At 48.0% G+C, this 19,425-nt stretch overlaps 1 protein-coding gene across 1 annotated transcript in view; it reads left to right on the top strand.

Moving 5' to 3' along the window:
- Window positions 1-59: 59 nt before the first annotated feature.
- EPB41L1 (erythrocyte membrane protein band 4.1 like 1) overlaps window positions 60-19,425 on the top strand; it is a 75,287-nt gene continuing 55,921 nt past the window's right edge. Inside the window, exons 1-3 of the mRNA XM_023724957.1 lie at window positions 60-182; window positions 16,257-16,447; window positions 17,432-17,596. Of these exons, the coding sequence (XP_023580725.1) occupies window positions 16,271-16,447; window positions 17,432-17,596 (342 nt within the window). The 5' untranslated portion in view covers window positions 60-182; window positions 16,257-16,270. The remainder of the gene's footprint in view (window positions 183-16,256; window positions 16,448-17,431; window positions 17,597-19,425) is intronic.

Genomic DNA, 19,425 nt, shown 5'->3' with positions numbered 1-19,425 from the left:
GCCGCCGCCGCTGCTGCAGTCGGCATCCATCAGCAGGCGGGGGTGTCGCGGAACAGGCTGCTCTGCGGAGTCCGCCGCGGTCCCGCGCGCCCGCCCCACCCCGCGGCCTGCCAGGCCCGGAGGAGCCGAGGGGGCCGCCTCTCGCCCAGCCTGCCCGACGACATGGGGACTCTCAGGCCCAGGTAGGCACGTGGGGAGGGGGGCAGATGACACTGGAAGCTGGGGGCTCGGAACGTCTAGGCCCAGCCTCAGCCCTAGGGGAAGAGTGGCGGTGAGACCGGGAGGAATTGATTTGCAGGCTGTTGGCCCTTTGGCTAGTCTAGGAGAAGGCAGTATGCTGTCCTGTCCACCTCCCACGTCTGCAGCCTCCTGGAGGCTTGGAGAGAGAGGCTGAGAGGCGGTGGGCTGGTGCTTGCTGTGGGGATGAACGGTCGCCAGGCTACGATGGCTAGCCCACTCTCTTCTCAGACAATTCTGCTACCTCCCATGGAGGCGGAGGGCTTTTTGGACCTCTCTGTCCAGGCTTCAGATGCTGCAGGATGTTCTCTTGGTTGGAGGAGGCTGGGTTGCTGGGAAGTTCTTGCCCTCATCCTCACCCTCTGGTTACAGATCTTTCTCCATTCTGGTCTTCCTTCTCATCCCACCTCCCTTCCAAGTCTCCCAAAGATGGGGAAATGGACCTTGGCCCTAGGACCTCCGTGGCTCTGGCTGAATATTGTCCCGGCCAGTGGCTACCCCCGCTGATTAGAGGGAGTTGACTTGCATACCCCAGTTGTGTCTGGTACCTTCACACTTTGAGAGGTCAAATGTCCCAAGAGGCTGGGGTCTTGGGGGCAGGAGTGGGGGGAGGACAAGTGACTACATCACCAGAGTACTTGCTGGGTGCTGAGGCCACTGGCTGGGGAAGCTGTAACTCACGGTGGCCCATGAAGACTTTTAGGCGATGGACAAGGACTAGGTAGGAGTTCTGAGTTTGCTGGTCTCTCCCAGCTGCTGGCCGTGGTCTTTGCTTTTCCCTTGGAATGCTGAGGATGCATTGGTGGGGGAGAGAGCACCACCACTTGTTCCCACCTTCACTTCTGTATCCACATATCACCTCCCCTGCACCTGAGGTGGGAGTGTGAGAGGACTGGATTTAGGACCTCTCTGGGGCTATGTAGGGTCCAGCTAGCTGCTCCATCTCCCCCCCCCCCCCTTCATTAGGAATCTTCCAGAATCAGTTGCAGCTGGGTCAGGTTGAGAGTTGGGGACTGGGATGGTGCCCTCAGAGGCTCCTGGGAGACTCAGTGCTGCCTGTCCTGGGCAAGGGTATGAGAATAGAGGGCTGTGTGCCTGCTCACCCACCCATCCCTCCAGATGGAGCCTGCAGCAGAGGCAGCCTGTGCCAGCCTCTTCTCTGAGCCACCGTGGCCCAGGGAGGCTCTGCCAGCTCTGTGCAGGGATGAAGCTGGCTTCTGCTGGCCACCCAGAGGTCATGGCTATCTGACGACCCCATCCATGCACAGTATTTGTGGTGTGCAGAGCATGCCCCCTGGAGTCTCAGGGGCACCTCATGGTAGTTCTGGAGGGGGTCAGTACAAGGAGTCTTGTTCCTATTAAACCCTTTTTGGGCCATGTGGCAGTTCTCTGGGCTCTTCTCTGTGAATTTCTTGGAGGCTTGCTTGCACATAACCCCAACATGAGAACAACACTTGGACCTGTAGACCTCACTCAGCAAATATTGAAAGATTGAATGAGTACTAGAGAGGAAAAGTGACTTGTCCAAGGTCATATAGCAATTGAGTGAGAGAGCCAGCACTAATGTACCCAGGTCTTCTTTCACTTGGCCTGGGATTCTTGCAGCCCAAATGCCTGCTTCCCAGTTGCTCTACTTCCATATGTAGGACTCTGCCTAAGGCTGGGCATTATAGCCTGGAGCCTGAGGCTGCCCTTTAGGAGGGGCTTTACATTAGCCTCCCTGCCCTTGCTCCCAAAAGTTGAGAAGGAGAGGCCAGGGTTGCCTCACAGATAATGGGCCAGGGCTGAGGGAACGGGCAGCCAGTGGTCCTGGACCCTCTTGGGAGTACGCAGAGCTAAGAGGATGCTGGGTGCCCAGGGGTGTTCTGGGACTGAGCTTCCAGAGGGTAGGGGCAGGGGAGAGGGTCTCTTGACTACAACAGCCTGAGGTGGGAAGTGCATCTGTGTTAGCTACAGATGGACACTGCTGTGGGCCCCTTTCTGGGCTTCTGTGTCCCCATCTCATAAAATAATCTCTACCTGGAGTAATACCAATGATTACACAATCAGAGTGACTGCATTTATTGAGCACTTACTGTACACCAGGCACTGTGATAAATGCTTTGCGTCATCTCATAGCAACGGTTTCAGGTAGGTGCTATGACTAGCCAATTTTACAGATGAGAAATGGAAGCACAGAGAGATTAAATAATTTGCCAGAGGTTACACAGCTAGTAAAGATGGGTCTGCCTGAATCCAGAGCCCCTCTCTCTCACATGATATTATACCTGGGCAGTGTCTGGGAGTTCCAGGTTGGTGTCCAGCAGAGCCGGTCAATTCATTGGTATGCCCGGGCTGGTCCAGGTGGAGAGGTCTGTGTGTTGGGTCTGGCAAGGCAGGGTTGGCTCTGTGGCCTGAGTACTACTGTCATTCCACGGATAGGGGCAGAGAGGTACTTACTGGGAGCCCTCAGAGAGGGGCTGGCCTTCTGCTTCCTAGGGTCCCCTAGACGTGGGGAAGCTTCAGATTCCCTGCTCCCACTGGCTGTCAGGGAAGATCAGCTGACCCTGACACCCACCCCTGTCACATATGGTAGGGCCATAATGGCTAGAAACCACAGGGGTGGGAATGCAGGGGCACCACCAGCTCGAACTCTGAAGAGGAAGCCCGGTAGCCTGCGTGGACGGGTGGCGTGGGAACGTGCTGGCACGGGTGGGACTGCTTCCTTTGTGGGCTAGAGGCTTGTGGATAAGAATAGTAACAGCTAACATTTATTTAGCACTTATTACGTACCAAGAAACTGTTGTAAGGGCTGATATGTGTAACTCATACAATTGCCACACAACCCTATGAGATAGGTATTATAATCCTCCCCACTTTACAGACCAAGGGAACTGAAGATTAGAGAGGGGAAGGCAGTTGCCCAAGGTCACGCAGCCAGGCTGTGGGAGAGCTAGGATTCAAACACAGCAGTATGGGTCAGAGCCGAAGTTCCTAATAGCCATGCCAGGCAGCCTGCAGTTTCTTATCAGAGGTTATACTAAGCTTTGTTCAATTTGAAAAACATTCCCTGAGGACCTCCTGCATGCCAGGCCCAGTGTGGCCTCTGGGGAATAGAAAGGAATCAGATGCATCCCTCTCCTCAAGGGAATAGAACACAAACCTGGCACAGGGGAGGGTCTTGCGTATGCAGGGACGAATTACCCAATAAGAAAAGTACACACGGGTTTACTTGTGCTTACTTACTAATCCGTAGTGCACAATTTCAAAGATGTGGTGAAACCCATGTGAAGTTGTGCACTATGGATTAGTAAGTAAACACAAGTAAACTTGTGCATACCTTACTTACTGGTTGATCCTTCCCTGTACGCTAAGCATGGATTACTATTTTGGGGATCAGGAAAGGCTTCAAGGAGATGGGAACCTTTGAGCTGGGCCCTAATGGCCAAGCCAGACTTTGATAGTTGTGAGAATGGGGACCCCCTCCCCGAGGTGAGAGGGAAAAGAAATAGGAATGCATTTGAAGAATAGCGTTGGTCTGGTGTGTAAGGAGCAGATGGTGCAGGGGGGATGGGTGAGCTAGGAGGTGACCCAAAAAGTCAGGGTGTGTCTGGGTCTTCACTGAAGCTTTGGACGCCACCACACCTAGGTTCCGGTCCCAGCACTGCTATGTACTCACCGTATGGCCTTAGGCAAGTCATTTGGCTGGTTAAGCCTCAGTTTCCTTGTCTGTAAAATGCAGATGAACACATCTATCTTACAGTGATTGTATTGTGGTTGTCATTTCATAAAACACCAAGCAGTGCTGGCATTACAGCAACTCAGTAAACATTAGTTCTCTCCCTGCTTCCTTTTTTTAAATGTCAGGTTAAGGTGTTTCTACTTGACTTGAGCTTGGAGGCTCTGGGGAATATTTGCAGGTTTTTGGTCTGATGAGGGACACGACAGAGCTGTGTTTTGAGAAAGTGCCTCTGGCAACTGTATGAACCAGAAGGAGGGTATGGACTTCAGTCTTGCAGGGGAAACATTAACCAAGTGGACTTAGAAGGGTGAAGAGGGAGAAAGGTTGAAACTGCGCTAAGATGCCTCCTAGGCCAGGAGGGCTGGTTGGGGGAGGAGCAGCGTTGGGTGGGGAAGGCCACAGAGGTCATGAATTGTTTTGAAGCCTGGTGAGTTTGAGATGAAGGGCTCATCTCCCTTCAGTTGTTTGCAAGGTTGGGCAGCATCTTCTTTGTGCATCTGGCTACTTCTTTCTTTTGAATTTTTTCGTTTGGAAGGCTCCCCATCAGAGCTTTCTCTATAATAGCAGCAAATTGGGCCTAAGTGTCCAACAATAGGAAGATGATTGAGTACGTTTTGGAACATCCACTGAATAAAATAATATGCAGCTGTTAAGAGCCACAGAAATACTTACCCTTGCAGTGTATGGAGCTGTGCATTGGCAAAGCTCTTTTGCATCCTTTATTCATGTCATTGCATACAACTGCCTAGTGACAGAGGTGTGGCAGGGGTTACAGACTGTGCATGCAGGAATTGAGGCTAGCCTACAGTCTCCTTAAGGGCAGGGTAGTTCAGTGATTTGCAAACGCTTGTGGAGTAAGAAGAATGACTGAGTGAACAAAGCAGAGGGGGAAGTGACTTACCCAACATCAGGTTGGTAATAAGACCCAGGACCTGGGTCTCCTTCTCCATACATGCCACCTTCTTTTAACCTCACCATCCAGTGTCTATGAGCGCAGTGGGTAGAGAAGTTCTGAGTAGGGACTTGGGATTTGCACTAACCAAGGCTAGCTGTTCTTACTAGCTCAGAGGCCTTGGGAAATTGGTTAATCTTTTTTTCCTTTTTTTAAATTGTACTTTAGATGAAGATTTACAGAGCACATTAGTTTCTCATTAAACAATTAATATACATATTATTTTGTTACTTTGGTTGCCATCCCCACGACATGTCAGCACTCTCCCCTTCTCGACCTTGGGTTCCCCATTATCAGCTTTCCTGTACCCTCCTGCCTTCTTGTCTTTGCCCCTGGGCTGGTGTGCCCATTTAGTCTCATTTTGTTTTATGGGCCTGTTTAATATTTGGCTGAAGGGTGAACCTCAGGAGTGACTTCAGTACTGAGTTAAAAGGGTGTCTGGGGGCCATACTCTCAGGGTTTCTCCAGTCTCTGTTAGACCAGTAAGTCTGGTCTTTTTTTGTGAGTTAGAATTTTGTTCCACGTATTTCTCCAGCTCTGTCTGGGACACTCTATCGTGATCCCTGTCAGAGCAGTCGGTGGTGGTAGCCGGGCACCGTTTAGTTGTGTTGGACTCAGTCTGGTGGATAATTTATCTTTTTAAGCCTTAATTTCCCCATCTGTCATGTGGATAATAAAGTACTGCTTTTAGAGTTGTTGTCAACACTGAATGAGTTAAGCATGTAAAACTCTTAGCATGGTAACTAGCCCCTAATAAAGTACCCCATAAATATTACTCTCATCATAATGATGATGTAATAATGTGGAAATATTTCTGATATAATTAAAGTTAAAAATTTTTAAATCCATAAAATTATGAGCACTCAATGGTATAAAATTAGGTATCTACATGAGATTGGAGGAAAACAGGCAAAAATGGAGTTACAGCATATACTATGGGAAGTAAATAAGACTGATTAAAATAAATTATTAATATTATATTGATTTTTCGTTTGGTTTTAATTACAAAGGAAATGTGTGAAACATTCTAATAATTCAGAAATGTATTCTTCCCTTGACTCCCCAACCAAACTTCTACTCTCCAGAAGTAACCAGCGAGAACAGTGTGGTGTGTATCCTTCCCGGATATTTTCTATGCTTACATAAACATATACAAACCAGAATGGGGCCATAAATTACATATTATTTTACAACTTGTATTTTTTATGTAATTACGTATCAACCTCATTCCAGGTCGGTACATATAATAAAATCTATCTTAAAAATTTTCACAAAAGGTATGTAGTAATACTTCTTGTAATAAAAAAATTTTTATGGCTAAATCCTAGTTAATTTGGCCAATTCCCTGTTGATGGACATTTAAAAGTTGTGCCCATTTTTACTCGATTCCAAATAATGCCGACTATGAACTATAATAATGTTTAAATAATTAATGAAAATCAAGTGAGAAAGTCAGATCCTGTGAGACCGTGTGAGTTGCCCATTAAGGTATGCTGCCCTTCCCTTCCTCTTCCCCCTCTCTCACCAGTGGAACCTGAGGGGGCAAGGACACCGAGAGATGGTCTGCTTGGAGCTGGCCTGTCCCTGTCACCCTCAAAGGGTGAGATATCTCAGGGAATCCCCTTCTTTCACTCACCCAGTATGGAGCTCATCTGTGACATTTTCAAATCCTGCTTTAGACACTAAGCTGCTGCCTGGGCTTTGCTATACACCTTGAGTGTCCTTGGAAGAGTTCTTTACCATCTCTGGACCTCAGTTTATCCATCTGTATAGCAGTGACAGCCTTACTGATCAGGTCATCACTGTCACTTATGGAGTATCTGTTCCATATCAAACACTGTGCCAGGGTGAGCTTTGTGTGTATTATCTTGTTTAATTCTCACTACATCCTTTGACATATGCCCATTGCTGTCAAGTTGTTTGTGACTCATAGTGATCCTGTAGGACAGAGTAGAACTGTCCCATAGAGTTTCCAAGGCTGTGATCTTTACGGAAGCAGGCTGCCACATCTTTCTCCCATGGAGCGGCTGGTGGGTTCGAACCGCTGACCTTTGGGTTAGCAGCCGAGCCGTTAACCACTGCACCACAAGGGCTCTTCTTTGATGTGTAAAGGGTACTATTCTCATTTTATATGCTCACACTGGCTCCCAGAGAGGTCAAGTAACTTGCCTAAGGTCACCAAGCCAATACAGCCAGGATTCACACTCTGGCTTCAAAGCCCATGTTTGTAACCACTGTTCCAACACTCCTGTCACCGAGTTCTCATCGGTGACATCCAAGCGAAATGATGATCATAAAAAGATCTTGTAAACTCTAGAGCATCCTGCATGTGGGAGGGTTAATACTGCTGCTGTTATTTCTACATCCAGAGCAACAGTAACTTTGGTTACATGGTTTACAGAAAGTAGGAGATGGTGGGATGTAGCAGGATTGAGGGGGCAGAGCACTGGACTGTGAGCCAGCACACCTGGGTCCTAGTTCTGGCTCTGCTTGCACTGACTAGCCATGGGACTTTGTCAGTCAAGCTGACCTGGGGAATAAGCCCACCTATCCCGTGTGGCCCTTGTGACTCTCAAATGAGATAAAGCTCAGAAGATAGCCAGCTCTGTGCCTGGCTCCCAGAGGGTGCACTGCTAAAGGGAGAGATCTCAGTCTGCCTCCTGCACAGTCATCAGTATGGTCCAAGTGCGAGGCGGTTCTCCCCCCACCCCCACTTTTTTTTTCAGTTCTCCTTTCTGATGCTGTTACGCTGCAGTTTTGGGCATGTCACATGGTCCCCGGCCCACAACGGCACATCAGTCTGACTCCACTGTGGCACGTGAAACCTTGGGGAAGAAGCCAGTGCTGATGGGTGGCAGCCTTTTCATGTTGCTTGATTTTATTTAATGCAGTACCTGTGAGTACCGCAAGCCTCTGACAAATTGCCATCTCTCACTGCTACGTACAGACCTGAGCGCCAGTAAGAATGACTGCTGCAGGCTCTCGCTCCCTTTTAGATCCCTCTGCCGCCATTGGGAGGCTTCCGTGGCTGAGGGGCTGCTGGCGGGCCTGGCTGGGAGGATGGCACAGGTCCCAGAGGCAGCTCTGTCAGCCTGCAACCCTCCTCCCCAGCGTTTCATCACAGGCCGTCATTTCATTCACGTCCATCCAGTGATTGTCACTCAAGGCAGTGAATGTTTGGTTTCGGGGAAATCCCCGTGGGAAGTAACATTATCTCCAGTGACTGTGAGAGGAAGAATAAGCCTTAATGGGTTCTCTCTGTTTTTTCTTTTAATTCTTTTTTTTTCCTTTTCTGACTCCAAAAGTAATAGAAGTTCAGGGTAGAAAAATTGGAGAATTCAAAGAACCCCCTAAAAGGCAAAAAAAAAAAAAGATCTATAATTCCTTTCCCAAGGAAATGCTATTAATATTTTAGCGTTTAGACTTTATAATAAAGATAAGAATATCTGTTATTTCTTGAGCACTAACTATGGGTTTTGGCATGTGTTGAGTGCTTTATGTGCATGATCTCATTCAATTTTCACAGGAAACCTGTGAAGTGTGTAAGATGGTCATCGTGATTTTACAGATGAAGAAACTGAGGCACAGAGAGGTTAAGGGACTTGCTGAAGGCCTCCTTGTCTCCCATTTTGTCTTCCTTAACCACTTTGACTATACTGCATCTTCCTACGGTTTGGTTTTCTTTTTTCCTAATTCATACAGAAATTTAGTGTCAGAAGGTCTATCGGTCAGATTTTGGCAGAAAACAGAATTTCACTCAGTTCAACTGAGGAGAAGTTAATAAAGGTATGGGCTGTGCTAAGAGAACCCACAAGAGGTATTTAGCCCCAGAAACTAACAAAAACAAGAAGTTTAACGTTACTACCCCTCACCCTGACATGCGCAGAGGAGGGAAATGGTGTTGCCAGAGTTCAGTGATGGCTGGAACTGTGCAAGGAGCTTTCACACGGGGGCTCAGTCACAGCCAAAACCACAAGGAGGGAAACCAGGGAGGATGTATCTTGACCTCTCTTTCCTTTGCTCTCTGATTTCCTGCCAGTGCCTCCCATTGGCCAAAGCCAACCATAAGTCAGCATGCAATGGAGCTCCAGGGACAGTCTATAGGAGTCAGCCTCCTACTTCATCATGTAGGGAATGGATCTGGCGGTGCAAATGGAGACTAACAGCCCAGGAGGCATGGTTGCAGGGAGATGTGCCCCTTGACGTCCTCAAAAGAAAGAAAAGTTATCTTGGTAACTGTGATTGTTGAAACCATCATTTGAAACAAAAGGGTCTTGCTTTCTGCCTGGTGTTCTTTTGGCGTTGTCTTAGTTATCTAGTGCTGCTATAACAGAAATACCATAAGTGGGTGGCTTTAACAAACAGAAATTTATTTTCTCACAGTTTAGGAGGCTAGAAGTCTGAATTCAGGTTGCTGGCTCTAGGGGAAGGCTTTCTCCGTCAGCTCTGGAGGAAGGTCCTTGTCTCTTCTGAGCTTCTGCTCCTGGGTGATCTTCCTGTGGCTTGGCATCTCTCTTCCCCTATCTCTGCTGGCCTAATCTGCTCTTTTTATTTCTTGTAAGAGATTGACTCAAGACACACCCTACACTAATCCTGCCTCATTAACATAACAGAAAACTCATTCCCCAATGGGATTATAACCACAGGCATAGAGGTTAGGATTTACAACACATATTTTTTGGGAGCACAATTCAATCTATAACAGGTGTCTCTTACACCCTACCCATCTCCCTCTTTCCTCCTTTCTACCACTACCTCTTCTCTTACCTGGCTCAGAATTCCCAAGAACACCTGGACAAAAGTTGTCAGTGTCCAAGATTTAGAAGAAACAATCTTGCTGTCTGGGGAGTGATTGTTGATGATCACAGAGCCACGTGGCTGTGTGTGTCCTTTTGTTGTTCTACTATGCATATGTGTGCAAAGGCATGCTTCTCCTGTGTGTGTCATAAACATATTAACATACTCTCCTTTGTATTTAGTGTGACTCCAACTTTCATATTTCAAAGTCCTTTCATTCTCTCTAACATCCTTTATCTGCATGGTCCTACTCTGAAGTGGGAGGACATTCTTCATTGATAAATGAGGAAACTGAGGCTCAGAAAGGGTAAGTGACTTGCCTAAGGCCATCAGATAGAAGTGATAGCATTGAAACAAGAAGCAATGGTCCTGATTCTGAGTTCAGGGCTCTTCGCCAGTGTAATTGTCTCTTTCAATTTTGAGAAGTCTTTCCTAGACTTGCCTCACCCCTGGGAGAAATTAGCACAGGATGAGTCCCCCGGGGCTGCTGAAATGTCATGTAGTCAGTAGGACTTTGGAGTCAGAGAGACCTGGCCCAGCTTTATGAGCTCAGGCAAATCAGTATGCCTTTTCAAGGTACTGTGTCGTCATTGGTAAAATAAGGATGATAATATCAGGATTTTGAGTGGAAAAGTCAGATGCTTAAAATCTGATTCGGAGAGGCTGGCTGGCTGGTAGCCATAAAGCCTCCTGAGATGAACACAGCCCAGGTCTCTGGTCCTCAGTTGGGTAGACTTAGAAATTGCCTTGCTGGTGTTCCATCCTCTCATCATCCTTATATTCATTCTTTAATCCATCTTCCATCCATCTGACACTGGATTCCCTGGGTTTGAATCTTGGTGCTGCCATTTACCAGCTGTACGATCTTGGGCAAATTACTTAACTTCTCTGTGCTTCAGTTTCTTCTTTTGTAAAAAAGGAGACAATAAGAGTACCTACTTTATAGGTTATTATGAGGATCAAATGAGTTAACTGAGGTAAAGTACTTAGATCAGTGCCTGGAAAATAGCAAACTCTATAAATGTTAGCTTTGTTGTTATTTATCAAGAACTGTGCTAGGCCCTGGGGATAATGGCAAACAAGGCAGACCAAGTTCCTGTCTTTATGGAGTTTATATTCTAGAGGAGGAATATAAACGAATAAGTGAATCAATCAATCAATATAATTTCAGTTTGTGAATTGCTATGAAAAAAATTCCAACATGATATGACCAAAAAAAATAGGGGGAGGGACCCACTTTAGACAGGGTGGTCAAGGGGTGTGTCTTAGTTTCCTGGGGCTGCCATAACAAAATCCCACAAGGTAGGTGGCTTTAAAGAACAGACATTTATTCTCATAGTTCTGGAGGCTAGAAGTTCATATTCAGGACATTGGCAGGCCTGTGCTCTGTTGGCTCTAGGGGAAGATCCTTCCTTGTCTTTTTTAGCTTCAGGCTTGCAGACAGAACCTCGCATGCTGTCTTCCCCCATGTGACCCTGTTTCCTTGTCTGTTCTCCCCTTTTATAAAACACCAGTCAGAAGGGATTAGGATTAGGACCCACCCTACCTCAGTATGGCTGAACTGATAATATCTTCAAAGAAAGACACCCTTTCCCCAAACAAGGTCACATTAACAGGTACAGGGGTTGGGACTTTTAACATATATTTTTTGGGGATACAATTCAACCCATAACAGGGTGTATAGATTGAGATCTGGATAAGCTCACTGTCCATACAGAGGTAACCGTAAGGACAGAAGCCCCATGGTAGGAACAGACAGAAAACCAGTGTGACAGGCCCACAGACATGGTGGGGCTGGGGGGAAGGGGATGAGCAGTGGTGGGGCTGATGCTGGAGAGAAGAGCAGGAGTCGTATCATGAAGGGCCCTGGAGCTTTGATAAGGAGTTTGTATTTTAGTTGGATGGGAAGCCGTTGGAGGGTTTTAAAGTGGGCATCCAGTTGAGGTTTTGAAAAGATCCCTGTGGCTGCTTTATGGAGAATAAACTCTAGGAGGGCCCACGTGGCAACAGGGAAACTGTGGAGAAAGCTGGGACAGCCATTTAGGCACAAGTTGATAGTGGCTTAAACCTGGGTGTGGCTGTGGGGATGGAGAAGAAGGAGCAAATCTGAGTTACTGGAACTCAGAGATGCTGACTCATGCTAACCCTGGTTAGAGAGTCTGATGTATAAACCAGATGCCGGTTGATTAATTTTTAATGAGTGGTACAACTCTGAGGCTGAGTGGATATTGTTGCAGCCAGAGTAGGACACCTCTCCCTGCAGGTCACCCAGATAGAAAGCCACCACATGTGAAAGCGGCTTAGTGACCCAAGAAGATGAGCCAGGGAAACCAGACTGTGGCTGCAATGTTGAAGAGTATTAGATGCTGACAGCCCACTGGGGCCAGCCCCAGGCCAGATCAGACGGGCATCCGGGATCTCTCGGGTCCCTCTCCTCCAGACAGGGCTGGCGTGGGCACTGCCAGCATTTACTTCTCTGGCTGACCTTTTCCTGTTTTAATCGCTTGTCAGTCTGGCCCTGCTGGCCTCTGTCTCTTCAAACATCTCTTTCTCCTTCCGTTCTGGCCAGGCACTTACGAACTCCTGGTTCTTAGGCCATTCCTCAGTGCAGCTTCCCATTACTGCCTATCATTATACAGCCTACTTCTCAGGGTTATTTTATTGGGTGCATACCATTCTGAGTGTTCTCTCTAGGTTATTTACTGAATTTCCATCATCACCCTGAGGGGGAGGAGAGGCAGCTCAGGCTCAGAGAAGTGAAATGACTTGCCAAGGTCACAGAGCGAGTAAGTGTTGGAGCTGGACTTTGGGTCTAGGTCTGCCTGACTCCAAAGCCTGTGCTCTTAACTACTGAGCAGTGGGGCCCTGCCCTGCTGCCTGCTGCCCTGTGAGGGTCCCGTGAGATGACTGTGTGTGAAGTCCCTGGGCCTGGCCCGCAGTGGTGCTCAGTAACAGCAGAGTAACAGTTCTGACTCTGTAGGACTGCCTGCACCACCCTCAGCTCTTCACCTCTCCCCAGCTCATCTCCTGCCAGGCTGTTAGGAGCCCACCTAACTTTACACCTTCTCGTTCTTCGGTATCAGGATTGCAAGATCTCCTCACTGTCCCCTGCACAGCCTCACTTATTCTCATCTCTGGGTGTTTGCCCACATGGTGACTCAGCCCAAATTCCCTCCCTGCCATCACCTGTCTAAATTCTCCCCTATTTAAAAACCTAACTCTGCCCTCACTTTCCGTTCCCTGCCCTATAGGCATCTTTGGTGACTCCCTGACACGCTGATCACCAGGTCTCCGAGCTCTTCTGAGAGGCTGAAACATGCACTGGCAAATCTAAATCACATTCCGCCTGGGTGTTAAGTGTTTTCTGGGTGACAATCTTCCTCCCATCTTGGCAGTGAGCACTGCACGGACCAGCACTTGCTTTCCCGCTCGGTCTCCTCAGTGGTGGGGCCACCCAGCGGGCTCCACCAGGCCGTGTGACCTGGGGCCTGGGCAGAACCTTGCTTACGTGGCAGGCTGTGCCAGGAGCCAAGACCGAGTTCTTGGTCCACTTTCTGAACTTGTGAAATAAAGAAGGATTTCATCATAAATTTAAAAAATAATGTTATTTTTCTTCCTAAGTCATCAAAATTATTTTTAACCTTTAATTTTTTTAAATTATTCAAGGAATCTCCAAGTCTAGTAGAAAAATCCAGAACTACAGCTAAACAGAAAAAAGAAAAAATAATAACTTGTTCTCCTGCCACCCAGAAATAACCATGGTTAATCCTTTGTTGAATTTTCTGTATCTGTGTAGTATATTTTGTGCTATTGATCAGAATAGTGTCAGTCTAAACAAACTGTTTGGTATTATGCTTTTTTCACTCAAATATTTTCCATGACATTATTTTTTACATCACCGTTTTTCTACTCTAGAGAGTAGATGAACCATCATTTATTTAACCAGCCCCTGGTCATGGAGTTCTGTGGTGGCTCATGCCACCCCTTGGCTCTTAGCCTGGTCTGAGTACTTTCTCCTTTGTGGGGATTCTGTTGGGGTTTGCTTGAGGCAGCAACGTGCAGTGGGAAGAATAAGGGACCTGGAGTTAGGATCTGAGGAGTCAGGAGGCTAGGCAGGCTGGGGCAGGGGTGGGAGGAACCAGGGAAGACCTATCTGAGGAAATGACTATCACTCAAGTCTCTTTTGCTCTCTGGGTCTCACCTGTGAAAGAAAAGGAGTAGATTTCATGATCTCAAAAGACTTGCAGCTGTGGTTCTGGAAGCATGAGACATTCGCTGCCAGTAGGCTCTGCTGGAGACCTGGGCAGGGGAGGAGTTGGATGTTTAAGATTGCTCTCCTGGTTACGTCCAGGAAGATTGAGGCCCGGGAAACATTCAGAGAACATGGGCTAAAAGCAGACCAAGGCCATTTGAGGCAGAGGGGAGGAGTTGACGTGCCAGGCCCCTGTGCTGGGCCCTGAGCCTCCAGACTGCCTGGGCCCACGTGGATCCTGTGGATTCTGCTTCTCACAGCAGAAAACATACTGATTAGTCTGTGGATCCCTACCCCCCAACCCCCTGTTTTTGTTTTTTTTTTTAAAGCAAAATTAAGTAGGCATCTATTTTAAGGGTTCTTGCCTATAGGCCTCATCTGGCATAATGGCTGATGAATCCTCAAGTGCAGGCTTAGAAAAGATCCTGAGCCAGGCAGACAAGTCTCAATTTGATGCTAACTGAGCTCCCCTTGAGCAGCTCTTGTTGCTTTGTGTTTTGGCATAGTCAGCACTTACTGTCACAGAAGTGATGGAGAGCCTTTATTTAACTATGGCTTTAAGTTATACCTGTAAAGTCCAGGGTGATTAACATGAGTGGAAAACATTCCTGAATGGAGATAAGACAATGTGGACCAAGGCCTTTCCTTCCTGATCTGACTTCTTCTGAGCAGCATCAGTGACAACAAACCCTCTCATTTGTACTCTCAGCTTCTGTTTACAAAGCCCTGCACTCGATATCTACTCCGTGGGGATACTCTTGACTTGTCCAGGGTCCTAGACCTCCCATGTGGTTGAAGGAGGTGCTCAGGGCCCCTGACTTTCTACCCACACTGCCCTTTCCTATGGGCTGGGCTGGTGCCCTCTGGGATCCAGGGAGAGAAACTGAAGAATAAAAGGAAGTGTGGGGCAGGCGACCTGGAGCATGTGGGTAGCCCAGGATGTATCTGTATGTCTACTCATTAAAGGCCTTCCATGGTGGATAGAGGCAGGGAAAGGGGACCTGCCTGGGTCTAGTCTGGATTGTTCTCATTTAATATGATGGATTCAGAGGAGAGTCTAGTCTTAGCGGTGAGGGTTCCCTGCTTATCTCTCTGTTCCCCTGGTTTCAGCTCCAAACTCTTTTCTGAGGATGCACTGATTGGGGTCAGAAATGGGTGCCTTTGCCTCTCTTTTTTTTTTTTAAATAGTGGGTTAAAAAATATATCTTTATTTTTAAAAAATACAAATAATTCCGAAGTGTATAAAGTAAAAAACGAAGTTCCCTCTCTTATCCTCCCCTGTCCCTACAGAACTTTCTCTTTTTCCTTTATCCACTTCTGTGTTTTTAACCTCTGTTAACAGTTTGGTGAGTATCCTTTCAGATCTTTTACTGCTTGTGTACAAACACAAAGATATGTTGTTGAGGTTATTGTTTTGTTCTTTAAATATAAAAATGGGACCATGCTTTTCTCTCTCTTTCCCTTTCTGTCTCTGCAACTTGCTTATTCCAACAGAATAACTGGACATTGGGTCCTTGCTTCTCTCTGAAATCTGCTCATCTCCTTCTCCAAGGGGAAAATGATAAGAAAAGCCTATCCCAGAGATAGTTTCTCTAAGTCCCTCACTTTTCAGATAAGTTCCAGAGAGGTGAAGTGACTGCCCCATTTGTGGCAGACCCAGAGCCTGAGCCCAGTTCTAGAACCCTAACTTTTATATCATCAGGGCTGTGCATTTTAAAAAGTGCCTTCCCATCGTTCTCTCTTTGGTTCCTTTCTTACACCATCCTTGTGAAGTCAGCGGGGCTGCAGTTATTGACGTTTGGAGCATGAAGAGGCTTCCCTAAGTTCAATGCCAAAAGGGCCTGGAACCCAGGGCTCTTTGGTTGAGTTCAGTTCACCCAGTGTTTACTGAGGGGCTGCTGTGTGCCAAGTGCTATGGTCATAAAGACAGCCTGGCTGAGGGTCCTGCCTGGAGGTGGTCACGGGCTGCCCCTTGTGCTCCTGGGGGAGAGGGGCTCCCTGGAGAGACTTTCATTATCCTTAGGAAGGGCCTAGATTCCACGGGTAGGATCCCTGAGGAACTGTGGACACCAGGTGGGAGGGGGGCCTGTGACCTCACTACCACCACTAACCCTTCACTTCTCATGACTCTCTCCTCATCCCCACTTCCTCTGTTCCTCCCTCTCTTCTTCTCTCTGTGGCTCTTTGTCCATTTGTCTCCATCTGTCTCTCTCCATGTGTGGTTCCTGCCCCTCTCACTCTGTCACACCATCGCTGTCCCTCTCCGCTGTCACGTGCTCTCCTTCATGCCAATGCAGGCGTGCTGGTCACCATGACAACAGAGACAGGCCCCGATTCTGAGGTGAAGAAGGCTCAGGAGGAAGCCCCGCAGCAGCCTGAGGCCGCCTCTGCTGTGACTACCCCTGTGACTCCCACAGGCCACGGCCACCCAGAGGCCAACTCCAATGAGAAGCAGCCGCCCCAGCAGGAAACTCGGCCTGCTGAACAGGTGTGTGGCCAAGAGCACCATGGTTGCCCCAGTCAGAGCGTACTCAGCATGGGGCATCCCTCTTCCTGCCCAGCCAGGGCCAGTTCTTAGTGCCCCAGTGTTTTCTCAAGAGGGAGGAACGAAGGAAACTAAGATTTATTAGCGGGTTGTTATGTGGTGAGCACTGTGCTGGGGTCATTGTGTTCTTTTTTATATTTAATTCTCCCAAACCTAAGAGGGTAACTATTAATTTTCCCATTTTACACTTGGGGAAACTGAGGCCCAGTGGGGTGAAATGGGTTACCCATAGTCACATTGCCATAAAGTGACAGAGGTGTGGGTCAAATCTAGATCTGATTTCTAAAATCTGTATTCCTTCAATTATATATTCCTACCCCTTAAGCCTATCCATTCTGGCTTGGCAAACCCAGTGTAACCCCAGAGCAAAATTCATGACCCTAAAGTTATAAGGGACTTGAAGAATCACCTACTAGCCACCTCCCTTAATTCACGGCAGGCCTAGAGAGGGGCAGGGACTTGGCCAAAGTGATTGAGGGAGTCAGTGGCAGAGTTAGGACTAGTGGGCAGGGTTCTGGACTCCCTCCCCTTCATTGGATCAGTCCACAAACTCCCAGCCTCATGCTAGACCCAATGACAGACCAGAGAAGGATACAAGATGGATGCTCTGATAACTCACTCACTGTCCTAGGGAGACAGGATAGCTCCGGCCACTGGGCCGGTTTGATTTTGTGGGATGCTCCACATTAACCTGCTGTGAAGAAGTGGACCCCTCACATAAGTTAACCCCATTGCACATGATGCTCTGGCTCTCCTACATATACCACTCATAGACCCTGGTTGTCCTGTGAGTCCTGGAGGGTAAGCCAGTGCTTCTCGTTTTAGGGCCCATCTCAGCCCCAGCTGCCTTCTTATTGCTTCTAGTATGTATGAAAAACCATAGTTGCAAGCTCACTGACCAAACTCTTCTCTTGGTTGAATCTACAGAGCCTAGACATGGAAGAGAAGGACTACGGTGAGGCCGATGGCCTGTCAGAGAGGACCACACCCAGCAAGGCTCAGAAATCACCCCAGAAAATTGCCAAGAAATACAAGAGTGCCATCTGCCGGGTCACTCTGCTTGATGCCTCCGAGTATGAGTGTGAGGTGGAGGTAGGGCAGCACTCAGCGCCTAGCTGGCTGGCCTCAGAGGGCCAGGGCAGGCATCTATGTGCACTCAGCCTAGCCAAGCCTAGAGGGCATCCATTCTTCATGAAGTCCTGGACTGACTGCAAGAACCCCGTAGAGATGACCTGGCTGGTCCTCCTTTGTACAGATGGCAGCACTGAGGCCAAGAGAGGGCTGTTATAATTGTAAATAAAATTAGACAAGGCACAGGGCTGGTGCTAGGGAAAGGTTTCTCAGGGTAGCTGTACCTTGGCAAGGATGCCACCATCTAAGCACTATTTATAGCCCAGTGAGCAAGCTCAGGCTTAGGAACTGGGCTTTTCTATCTCACCCAGCAGAGACTGATGTTTAAACTAGAATCATTTATTTATTGAATGGAAAGAGAGGTCCTCCCTTTCTTGTGAACCCCATAAGCCATCCAGGGCACCACCTCTAGTCTCTAGGCCAGATGAGTCACCTGACGGGTTCCGTAATAAACGTGTTATCCAGGTGTAGGGAGGCAGCCCAGTGGGAGGACGTTCTCACCCAGGCTGAGTAGAAACCCCAGCGGCATGGCCCTTTCCCACTGTGGGTACCAGGGGAGGTGCCTCCTCTCTGGGGTGGGCCTTCTCTCCCCATATTTAGTGTCTTCCTTTCCTGTATAGACTCAGACTCACACCCTAATTCTGAACCCTCACTTGTCCCCTCTGTGAGCCCTTATTCCCTTAGCGATTTCACCCCAGCCTGGCCCTTCTCCGTGTGTATGGAAGAGTTCAGAGGTGGTCTCACTACTGAGATTTACAGGAACCACTTCCCTTTCTCCCCTGCACTCTGTTTTGAAGGGATATGACTTCCTTCTGAACCTTGGGAGGTTGAGTCCTGCTTCTCTGTTGTTGATTTTGTTTGTTTGTTTGGTTTGGTTTGGTTGGGTTTTTTTGTTTATTTGTTTCTTCTATAGAAGTGTTCCAGAGTGAATACCTTGCCTACTATGCTCCTGGGGCAAAAGAAAGGAATTCCTTCTTACCTTTTTCTTCCTACCCACACCAGCCCCAAGATACTGTTTCAGCCTGGCCTAGAAGAGGGTAGAGGGTTTGGCTGGGGCCAGGTCCACTCTCTCTTATGGACTCCTCCAAGCTCAGGAATTCTTTAACTTTCCAAAGCTACTCTCCACAGTCAGGCTGGTCCCAGGCCCTGGTAACCTAGACAGACCTCACAAGGACCTAACTCTCTCTTTGGAGTCCCCCACCTTTTTTGAGTAGTGTCTCCCTCACATTCCCCCTGCCCTGTTATCCCTTTATTGGTACTCATCTTTATACCTATGAGTTTGGAATACCCAGACAGGTTCTGGATTTTGTAATTCTGAATCCTCAGGACTAGATGGTGGTTCAGAGAGGTACAAAGCCTGATTAGGGGTGGGGTCAGAGGAGAAGTTAGCTCTCTAACAGTGATGTATCCAGTTGAGGCTGATTTCGGCCCCCTAAGCCTCTTTAAAAGCCCCACTACCATATTTTTGTGCAAATAGTGTGTGCATTATACGTTTTTGCCAACCTTAGAACCCCGTTGCACATTATTTTCCTAGCCATGCTACTGCGTTATATGTGTGGGTGCGTTATTTACGTGGGTGCATTATTTGCGGAAAAATACGGTACCTGCCCAGATAGGGGGTGGCACTCTAGGCTGGGCCAGCCTTAATTTCAGTCAGACTTAGTGTAAGGGAAATGGCTGGGGAAAAGAGAGTCATATTTTGACTCTGAGTCCCAGTCCTTCCCTTTCTCCCCCTACCCACTTCTCTCATATTTCAGGGAAGGCTTTTCTTCCTCACACCCAAAGGTTAG

The sequence above is a fragment of the Trichechus manatus genome, unplaced genomic scaffold (genome assembly GCF_000243295.1).
Source record: "Trichechus manatus latirostris isolate Lorelei unplaced genomic scaffold, TriManLat1.0 scaffold00008, whole genome shotgun sequence".
In the NCBI taxonomy this organism is placed as follows: Eukaryota; Metazoa; Chordata; class Mammalia; order Sirenia; family Trichechidae; genus Trichechus; species Trichechus manatus.
The sequence above is the reverse complement of the archived record's forward strand: the minus strand, read 5'-3'. Positions and strand labels throughout refer to the sequence as shown.